At 33.5% G+C, this 11,392-nt stretch overlaps 1 protein-coding gene across 4 annotated transcripts; it reads left to right on the top strand.

Annotated features, from left to right (window-relative positions):
* The first annotated feature begins 251 nt into the window (after positions 1-251).
* On the top strand, positions 252-7,295 carry LOC110808061 (putative GPI-anchored protein At1g61900). Of its 4 annotated transcripts, XM_088207683.1 has the most exons (9): positions 255-691; positions 1,092-1,143; positions 2,049-2,228; positions 2,325-2,930; positions 3,453-3,698; positions 3,906-3,917; positions 4,319-4,462; positions 4,604-4,648; positions 6,814-7,295. In XM_088207683.1, the coding sequence occupies exons 4-9, from the start codon at positions 2,333-2,335 to the stop codon at positions 6,882-6,884; spliced, it is 1,116 nt and encodes a 371-aa protein (XP_088063809.1). In that variant the 5' UTR covers positions 255-691; positions 1,092-1,143; positions 2,049-2,228; positions 2,325-2,332; the 3' UTR covers positions 6,885-7,295. The 4 variants fall into 4 exon arrangements, with proteins under 4 accessions (XP_088063808.1, XP_088063809.1, XP_021889092.1 ...); XM_022033400.2 differs by lacking the exon at positions 1,092-1,143; XM_088207684.1 differs by lacking the exons at positions 255-691; positions 1,092-1,143 and adding an exon at positions 1,169-1,185.
* The last annotated feature ends 4,097 nt before the right edge of the window (positions 7,296-11,392 follow it).

The following is an 11,392-nucleotide window of genomic DNA, read 5'->3' as shown; positions in this document are numbered from 1 at the left end:
AATTTTTTTTAATAGACGAAAATAAATAATTCGATTATATTTGAATGTTTTTAAAATATTTAAATATAATATAAATTTTTTTATCAGATAATTAAAAGTAAACAAGATGTAATTAAATTATAATAAATTTTAAACTTAAGGTTAATTTAATAATTATTCTTAATTTCATAAGTAATGAACTCATGTTTATAAATAAAAAGATAAAATTACAAACGCCAGCCACCTCCTTTGTTTCATTTACACGCGTGAAAACGGCACACGTGTCAACCCTTCTTGTGGGTACAGTGGGAGGGGGGAGGAGGATGAAGAAAGGCAATCAATGGCGTTAATGCACTGGCGCTGTTTATATCTCAGTTTTTATGTCTTGTGGGACCCTCTCGTTCTCTCTCTCTCTCTCTCTGTGTGATTAAGGACAGCTATTGCTGATACTGCTTTTAGTCCCCACCCTACTTTGAAGCTCATTCATGGCTTCTCTGTACTCTCTCTCTTCACTCTGCTTCACTTTCTTCTCTCGCGTGCTTTCCATTCTCTGAATCCTCCGCCAGCAGAAGCTTCTTACCTTTTCTTCTGGGTACTTTTAAATTTTTTGCTCTTCTTTCAATCTGAAGGGGAAGGCAAATGAATGAAGGGGAGGTTGTGAAGTTGAATCTCAGCATGATTCTTCGAGGGGTGCTGTTATTATTTTTTCTCTGTGAGTGTCTTTTTTATCTTTAATTGTTGCTTCTTTTCTGGGTTCTGCTTGTTTTGGCATGATCTGTGAGTTTTATCTGTTGGGTCGTTGTGAATTTGCTTTATTGTGTGAGAAAATGGAGCAGGGTTTTGTGAATTTTGTGTTGAGGGCAAGGAGGGATTCTGGCTGTTTTTTTTTTTTCCAGTTTTGTAAATGGGGTATCTTCAATTTGAGGATTCATTTGCTGCGTAGAGCTTCTAATTGGTTTTTTATTGTATAGAGGATTTTGATTTTGATTTTGGGTTATACAATGTGGACTTTATATGTGCGTGATTAAATGTACGTTCTCCTGTATTATTCCCCTGACTTGTGCACCTTGGATTTGGTGTCTCAGACCTGAACTAAGTTCTTTTTTTGACAGTGATGTTGTTTTAGGTTTAGTAAAATTCCTCAACGCCCACTGAAATAGAAAGGTAGAGTGAAAATTGAAAGCCAGAAGTAATGGTTTACACCAGGTTAAGTTGTTGACTTTTTTGTTGACTTTAGTTTCTTGTTATAGTTTTCTTGGGTTAGATTTGTGTTGTTGAATTGTCATTTGTATTTCAAGCTACATCGGTATGTTTTTAATTCGAATTTAAATGATGTATGATTGCCTTATAGAGATAAGTTTGGGATGCCAGGCTTATAGAATCACATTATGAAGGGGAGCATGATTAAAGCATGTTCCTTTCACACCTGGTGAAGTATAAAAAGAAAGAAAAAAAAGAGGCTTTCATATGATTATGATAATTAGGCGTGCTTGTAGACAGTGGACTTATGTTTGTCACTGTTATAATTTTTTTCTGTATGGATGGGGGTCACATCTAGTGTAATGGCTGTTTGATGGATTAGGTGTACCATAATTTTCATTCCACTCATTAGTTTTTATATCTTATTTAGTCCGTTTGGTGAAGGGTTGAGATTATTACTTATGATGTTGGGTTTTTTAGTAGCAAACCATCAAATAGTAAAAAACTCAATGGCAGACCTGTAAGGGACTCTTTTTTTTAAAAAATAAAATAATGTTCAAAATCAAATCTTCCTCCATTTAGTTTGATGCCTAAAAGAATTTCATCAATTTGTTGTTATAGGATTTGAAACGTAACCCGGAAAGATAAAAGATAAAAAGTAATTAACTTTGCAATGAACATTGTACTTTAAAATTGGGGATATAGAAATTAAGCTGCCAATTCCTTAGTATTATCTTCTCCAATTTATAGTTCTGAGAGCTCTTCACAAACCTGAGTTCTTGCCTTTGGTGAATTGATTGGTTTCCGTAGGTTGGTTAATTTAGTTGAGCATTGTAATATAATCTAATTTATCCATGCTTTTGTCTTAGGTTTTTGTGGATCTCTTTCCAGCCCAGTAGATCACTTTGAAGATTCTGCCTTAAGAGACAAAAGGGCTGATGCTCTTTTGCCTGAGATATCTCCAACTTTGGCTCCTCAGCCCTTTCTTCCTTTTCTTGCACCTACTCCCTTGTCACCTTTTACAAATAGTACTATCCCAAAATTATCAGGTTTGGTTTGCCTGGTTTGTTGACATTAAATTTTCTCAACTGTTTGCATCGAGATGTGCTTTTATAGTTGTTTTTGTGCTTTCTTCTTACCTGCAGGGCGCTGTATGTTAAACTTCACAGCTGCTCAAAGTTTGATGAGCACAACTTCAATAGATTGTTCGGCTTTCTTTGCCCCGTTGCTGGCTAATGTAATATGTTGTCCTCAGCTAGAGGCCACTCTTGTTATTCTTATGGGTATATCCAGTAAAGAAACTGGCGTGCTTTCTTTGAATGGAACTCATGCCAAGCATTGCCTTTCAGATGTAGAGCAAATTTTGGTGGGACAAGGTGCTAGTGACAATCTTAAGGAGATTTGTTCGATTCATCCATTGAACCTCACTGAAGCATCTTGCCCAGTCAAAGATGTTAGTGAATTTGAGAGCACTGTAGATTCTTCTAAGCTTCTTTCAGCCTGTGAAAAGATTGATCCTGTGAATGAATGTTGTGATCAAATTTGTCAAGGTGCTATACTAGATGCTGCTACAAAGATTGCATTGAAAGTTTCTGATCCATTGATCCTGGATGGGTCCCATTTGTTATCTGATCACTCAACTAGGATTGATGATTGTAAAAACATTGTCTTCCGGTGGCTGGCAAGTAAGCTAGATCCTTCTCATGCAAAGGAAGTTCTCAGAGGACTAACAAATTGTAATGTTAATAAAGGTGAGTTTTGCCATACAATAATGAATGCAAAGTTCAACTTCAGTCTCGTACCATTGTCATCTGTGAATTACATGGTCCCATATGCTTGATTTTTGAAGAGAGTTTGCAGATAACCAATTAAATGTCCCATCAGAAAAATCTTTTGGGAATCTTAACATTGAGGCTTCAGTTATTTATAGGTGCTTATATTTCAGATAACATAAATATATAAATTTGGATTCTAGTCATTGCTGTCCTATCTCACGTGTTTTATCCATCAGATTTCTATATAGCAGATTGGCTTTGGATTTTGTTGCACACAGCTCATTTTTTAAATTCTTGTGCAGCAGTCCCTTTATTAAATGATTTTTTTTTCCATTTCTTTGTCCTTCAACTCATTATTCTTATCTTTAGGGTTGTAATTTCCTTTGTAAACTCTTTGATAACTAATTTTTGTCATTTTACCAAGTGACAGCAATTCTTTCGGCTGAGCTTATTGGTTTAATTTTTCAAATGCTTTTTACATGTGTCATTCTTTTTCAGTTTGCCCTTTGGTTTTACCCAACATGAGGCATGTTGCAAATAGCTGCGGGAACGGGGTGAGTAATCAGACAGCTTGCTGTAATGCTATGGGAAGCTATGTGGCTCACTTGCAAAAGCAGACTCTAATTACCAATTTGCAAGCTTTGGACTGTGCTACATCTCTAGGACTGAAGCTACAGAAATCAAATATCACTAAAAATATTTATAGCCTTTGTCATATAAGCCTCAAGGATTTCTCTCTTCAAGGTTATTTTGTTTTGTTTTTTTTTTTTTTCTATCTTGTAATTTACAGAGTTCTTTTTCTTCCTCCCCCTAACTGGCCTTTCATCCTTCTTCCTCATTCCCCCAAGAAAAAGAGCATCATATATGTTTAAGATTGTTACTAACCTTTTTTTCTTTGTTTTCATTTCTATTCTGGTGCAATATCTGGCATGAACAATTCAAATGCATCAGTTGGTAATCAAGGTAAGATTGGCTGTTTGTGGCTATAGTTCCTCTCTTTAATTTTTTTTATGTCTACCTAGCTAAGTTGTTTGTGTTTCAAAAAAGCTTAAGTTGTTTGCATTTCCTACTAGGAGTCGCAGTTGTGTAAATTTTTTTTCATTGTTCTCTACTCTACAGATGGCCAAACTTAGTCCTCCTAGGGCAGATTATTGGAGCTCAGAACTTTTCCTGTTCTCTTTATCTTCTTTTGGTTGTTGGATGGTGTTTTGTTTTGTCTGTGGGGGGGTGGTGGGGACGGGGAGTTGTTTATGGTGAATTAGAACTATAAGATACAACTAATAGCAGTGTACCATGAATATACGTTTATGGGGCAGCTAAAAAATTATAGGGTCACGTCTAACTTATTTGATTCTTTTACACAGTATCAGGATGCCTTCTGCCAAGCCTGCCTTCAGATGCAACATTTGATAGAGTCTCAGGGGTTAGCTTCATATGCGATCTGAATGACAACATTCCAGCTCCATGGCCCTCGGCATCACAATTACCAGCTTCATCATGCAACAAAAGTGTGTCAAACTCGTAACTGTGAATTCATTAAGTGCCCATTGTCCACCATTTGAAATCCCTTTCTCACATTATTAGAAGACTATATTTCTTCTGTCTTATTTTCTTGTTGATGTTTTTATACTTTTGTTATTGGAATGCAGCTGTCAGAATTCCGGCCCTTCCTGCAGCAGCATCCGGTCAACATGGTAAGTAAATAATTCTACTTTGTTACCGTGCTACTATTTTCTGCTTTAATATAAAAAAGAATACATGGAGCAAGATGGTCAAACTGGTGAGGATCTCTGACAGCTGAGAGTATATCCCTTTAGTGGATGTTTTTGTAAGAGGATTAAACATGAAAGCCAGAGAAAGAACCAATTAATACAAGCAAAGACAGTTTAACTGCTTTCTGTTAACTGCCTTATATTAGACGACAACAGTTAATAGATATTCAAATCATATAAACTAACTTAGCGGGTGACTTAGAAACTACAAAAAAACAAAATTTTCTTTTGACAACAGAGAACACGGAAACAGAGCACGACATAACATAGAAGATAGCCACATAAAACAAAAAAGCTACTTAGTTTCTTCTTTTTGTCTTCTTCTTCCTCTGCTGATACACCTGATTAAAAGCACTATTTTCATAACTTGAACAGCCTGACCAGTGCTTAGAACAGAAAATATATCCAAATTTTGTTTTAATTATGGTATAGGTTATCTCCACTCACAATAGCTCACAATGCAGAAATTTAAGTAAACACTAAAATATCTGCTAAATTTTCCTGTCAGTAAACCCATAATCAGATCCTAGCAAAAGGGACCCTAATATGTTATGGGCCACAATTGCCCATCATAATGGCACTGATAAGGCATCAAAACCAATTTGATGAAGTTTGGAAATATGCATAAGTTTTTTTGCTGTGGACTGGAGAACCAAACTGTAGATTGTACTAATTAAACCCATGCCCTAAAAGATACAGTCCCAATTTGAGAAACCAAACTTAAGTATTTCCTTGAAGCTAAACTCATGGAAAGAAGCCAGTCCCACTATTTCATCTGCTCCTGTATTTTGAGGGGGGAAGAAGTGCTCCAGCAGTTGAACCAAACTATTACTCACCTGATGATCAAACCTGGGAAACTCCAGTTCAGTATATTTGGAAGAGAGGGGCCCCCTTCTGCAGTGCCATGAGCCTGCTTGTCCCGGTTGTGGGATGACATCCGCAGAGGTCAACACTATCTCCAGCCCCTATCTCCAGCCCCTATTGGTTGGCAACTACATGCTATTTTGCTTCAATTGCTGCACGACCATTTTCATGTTCTAACATGCTTTGATCCCTCCTTGTGTGATCACAGGCTTGGTTTTGTTGATATGGTTTTAAGGTCTTGAATTGCTGGAGATTAGAAGTCACGCGTAACTTCTGGCTTTTATATCAATGTGTTAGAGGTTTCCTTAGTTGGATCGAACTGTAGGTTTATCGACTAGAAAAATCTAGCACATGATTTGAGTGTTTACTTGAATTTCTACCTTTGATGCAAAAGCTGGTAAGGACCCGTTTAGAGGAAACTCGTTAATCTCGAGTTTAGAAGGAAACTCCATTTTTCTTTAGACAGATTTTGGATACATGTGCTTATTAGCATACAACTTGTTAGGTCAGGATAAGAACACAAAACTAACCCCTAAGGAATAGGTGACTCCCAATTAACCTAAAAAAAAACCAATTCCCTCATCTTGGGAGAAAGAAACTGCAACAGATGAGGAAACAAACTGAAAATAAACTGTCTACACCTGTGCAAGAGATTGATTAATCTTTCTTTCTCTTGCTTTCGTGTGTAAAACTCTTATAAACCCACCCATCAGAGGGAGAGATACTCCCAGCTGCTGAGTATTGGCACTAGTTTGACCATGTTGGTCCATAACAAAGTAAGAACCTAACAATTCGAAAGGAGATCTTTTTGAAAGATTAATCTATTGGTCTTCCAAAATAGACTCTGAATATTGAATTACTTTATATATTTGGAACCCTCTTTTATATACATTGGGAATGGTATATGGAATCAACTGGGAATATAATGGATTCAAGAAAGTAGTTTGAAGATTCAGCATAGAAAATAAACTACGAAGATGTGAGGAACAATATGTTTTTACTGTTAGTTTAAGTCATGGTGAATCTTAATGATGATTTTCTATTTGAGATAACATTTCTATTTGGACCCATTAATTACCAGTTCATAATGTATCCATGATCTCATTAATTGTAATTGGCATAGTAAACCTTTCATTGTTTCAGAATAATACTCCAATTACAATATATGTACTTTTCTAGTGGAAATATCCATTCCACCATTGATATCCAAGGTCTGTTTGCAGGTCTTTACAGTGAGGATTCGAAATTAATTGTCCTCCTCGCGTCCTCGGTTGTTCTCATGATGCTCTTGTAGCTGTAAGCAAATGCTGGTTATGTACATTGAGAAAATTTTACCAGCAACATACAATTTTATCTATCATTGGAGATTTGAGGATTTTTGGACAACGATCGTGGAAAAATTCCTTTGTTACCATCAAGGCATGATAATTATGAAATCAAAAAGTATATTTGCGAGAGAGACTCCAGAACTGAGGAGATTTGAAGTTTGTGTTACTAATGATATAGTAATTCATGATTCTTGCTTGCTTGTGTAATAAAAATCTACTTGTAAAAAGTATTTAGGAAGATGATGTTGGATTAGGAAGTTAATATCCTGTTTATCTACACCTTGTAAATGTGGGTTGCAGCCTCCAGATGTATTACAAGCTTACTTTCTCCTCTATATTTCGATAATATATATGACTAAAGTATGCTTCTGCCTTCACTTTTGTACTCGTATCTCGAGTGTTATGATTTTTCAAATTCGACAATATATATAAAATTTGTATACGAAAACAGTCAGAAATTTACTTTTCAACATGAAAGAAAACAGAGATGATCATTGGATTTTTGGATTTCAATAATATTTCTAAGGCAAGACAGGATGACACCCTTAATATCTATATGTTTTATACTTTGATAGCAATTTCACTGTTGTGCTTCCTGGCATAAGTTGAAAACCCTAAAAGAAAGATACTATAAGCAATCTAATCCCCGAAAAATTTAGAACATTATTCGGGAATCCGAAGTTAATTAATAGAAAATTAGTTCTTTCTTTTAATATTCGAGTTAGGTTTTTGGCCCGATTACATTACAGTATGTAAAATTATTGGACTTGTAACGAACAGACTTTAATCTGATAATTATTTTTCGTTAGAGAATTAGTTTGAACCCTAATCTTATACGAGTTCTTTGAAAATTACGTTGTTCGAAAAAATTTAGGACCTCGGTTTTGGACCTGGGTTTCATGTAAATTAGGCCCAATACTGACTTCAGAATTCATCAAGCCCAAAAAGGAAAATCTAAAGTTGACATCAACTCAGCCCATTAACATTAACATGCCCAACAAACTAAGCCCATTTGGTATTCAAGAAATCAATATACGCACGTACAAAAAAATGCATACCCTAAAAACATATAATAGAAAATATATTAACATATATATATATATATATATTATATCCACACATTTCACTGAGATCATCATGACACAGATCCTGAAGTTTTGCAGTCAATTATATATGTATAATATTATGTGACCGAGTGATGGCCAGCTCCGGCCATTGGCGTGGCCAAACAGTGTATACACGAGAAACAAAGTCAATGGCTGCAACTTCAACAGTACCACAATATATACATACATACATATATATATATATAGATGTATGTGTATGTGTGTGTTCTTGTGTTTTCCCATTTTTTTAAAAGATTGTATATGAATATTCTTATTAGATATTCATTTTTATTTTAAGTGTACGGATCACGAGATCGTTATCTTTGATCTTCACTGATCAACTTGTCTGCACCTAAAGTACATGATCAAATTCTTGAATATTTTTCTAACATTTTTTTGACTTAGATCATAGCCGAAAATCTTGAGAGATATACAGGCACATATATATATATATATAGCAGAGATATATAATATATAATATAAAAGTTGTTAGTTACTAAATTATAATGTAAGATCAGAGGAGAGAGCAATCCAATAATTTAGAAAATATAAGCAGAGATTTGGTGCAATTGAAATTTGAAACCATGCAAATCCCACGAGGGACATGAGGGGGAGTGGGTGCAGGAGACGTGGGATTGCCAGAAACCTCCCACGTCCCAACAGTCAACTTCAGTTCAGACATACATACATACATACATACATACATACATACATACATACATACATACATACATACACACACACACACACACACTCGTATACATTACATATACTATATATAAAATTGCATCTCTAGTAAGCAGCTACAGTTCATGTGCCTTTAATTGTTTATCTGCACTGCATGGTCCAATGCTGCAGATACATAATATCTGTGTCCTAGGCTGGACCAATAAAAACACACACACACACACATACATATATATATATATATAACCTCTGGACCAACACATGCATATCTATATGATAGACCAATACAAACACACCCCCGAAACATATACATATAAATAGCTTTGGACCAACACATTTCCACTTGTACATTTACCTTTTAGAACATAATGGACGGGATAAGGACGCAAGTACTTACACACACGCATATATATATATATATGTATTACAATATTCTTTTAATGACTTAGAACCATAATTGCATGCTGCAAGAAGAGGAGACACAGAGGATAATTATCATTTGCCACTTAATTATTAATTAGTACATTAAAGCAGCTTGATTAACTTCTATCGTTACTACAATTAAATAATTGCTAATAATTCAAGAATTCATGGGCATTCATCAGATAACTACACTCTTACACACACATACATACTGACATACATGTATGTATACACATATACATATAGCTCCGCCTGTGAGGAGGAAATACATGCTGCCTTGCATGTGATGCTGCAGGATATATAAATTATTAGAATTTGATTTATTAAAAAATGTAAGTTATCAAGTTACTTCATCCACTGCGAAATTTAATTATTATATAAATTTTCATATTATATTATATATATATATATATAATTTTTTTATTTATTAAAAAAAAAAGAAAGTAATATACGTTTCGGAAGTGCTGCCAATTGCACGTGCTTAATTTTTATTAAATTTACATTTTCCTTTTAATAAATATATGCATGCAAAATTATTTCCAACATCCAATGCATGCATCGTGTGAATTAAAAATTTCTTAATTAATTTATCGAAAAACCTTTGTAGTTATCCATAATATTAATTATTAAAGTAAAATAATATGGTTAGATTTACATATATAATATTATATCATAGAAAAAATAATATAAAATCAATTCATAAGACCCAGTATAATTCACCTAATGTATTGTTTATTTATTATTGCTATTATAGTTTAGATTCTTAGAATACATACATATATATATATATATATATAACACCAAATAATTACATGCATTGTCAAACTTGAAGATTTAAAGGTGATAAAGATTAAACTGGCGTGATTAGCGTGATGCCTTCTAGATTTACATATAAACATGTGCATATATATATATATATATATATTATTGTACCTTCTTAATTAATTAGATTTGGGTTTTATAGGTATATAATGTACATTCTTGAAAAAGATCAATTTAATAGTGTATAAATAAGTAATTAAATTATTTTTAATCAATTAAGTCCTTTTATTGTTAGAATTAAGTAAGCTTTTAAGATAATCAGCAAGCCAAAAAAAAAAAACAAAATTATTACCCAAAACAGCATCTAGGATTTAAACTCAAAAATAAGTATCATATTATCATTTTAGTATAATATAATATATATTACTTATATATTTTTTAAATTATTTAATAATTTCTTTATTTTTTTACAAAAAAAAAACTAATTTAATTTGGATCTATAAGAGAATGGGTGTGGTCGGTGTGAATTTTTCTTTATTTATTTTTTTTTGTAAAAATGAGAGAATGCAAGAGAATGCCTAAACAATATATATTCTAAGTTAAGAAACACTAACGATGTTGTCTTTCGCGAGCTAAGCCAGATCGGCGAAAGCATGATAGTGGAAGTGGAGCCTAACGAGGCAGAGAAGCCGTGGTTGGCCATAAAATTAGTGCATTGGCTTTTCTCCTTGTAAACATGTTGAATTTGGACCGTTTAACTCCTAATTAAACAGATTCTTATAGTTTTGATAAGATTGAAACAATCATTAATTTTAATCAACTTGCGGCGGATAATCCTGTACTAAATTTCATGACTCTTCCACGTTAAATAAGAGTCAAAATTAAAATTTTAAAATTGAACGACATCATATAGTTATTGGACGAAAACTCATTCAGTATACCCTTCTCTTACAACTAAAAATTATATTGTATTGTAATCTTTAACACCCACAAATTTTCAAGAAAATACATAACACGTATCGATTATTGCCTCTTAGCACTTAAAAATTACTTAAGAAAATGTAATAGATTGTTCACATACAAACATTAATGCATTTCGACCTTCAAACTATTGCAAGATTAACGAGAGTAATTAAAAGGCAAAAGTAATAATATGATTTCTATAGTACTAATTTTGGTTCATACTAAATTTAAAATCGTTAAATTTAACGTTATGTGTCAAATTTAATAACAAATAATACATTTTATTTGATCCATGTGTAAGTGGATATTACTTTAAAGTTGACTCGTTCAAATCTTAGCTAATCATTATTTGTTTGTAGTAATTAAAACTAGTGCAAGTTTTCTTTTGGCTACTCCATTTACTCACTAAGAAAGATTACAGTATTAATGCGCATGCGGTTCTCGTTTGTGCGATCAAACACTCGCTACTACAGAATCAGCACGTCCGAATTCAACATATCTATCGCGAAGAGAATAAATGTGCTTACTGGTTG

Source organism: Carica papaya, chromosome 7 (assembly GCF_054855325.1).
Source record: "Carica papaya isolate Zhongbai chromosome 7, ASM5485532v1, whole genome shotgun sequence".
Lineage (NCBI taxonomy): Eukaryota > Viridiplantae > Streptophyta > Magnoliopsida > Brassicales > Caricaceae > Carica > Carica papaya.
This window is presented reverse-complemented; position numbering and strand designations above follow the sequence as displayed.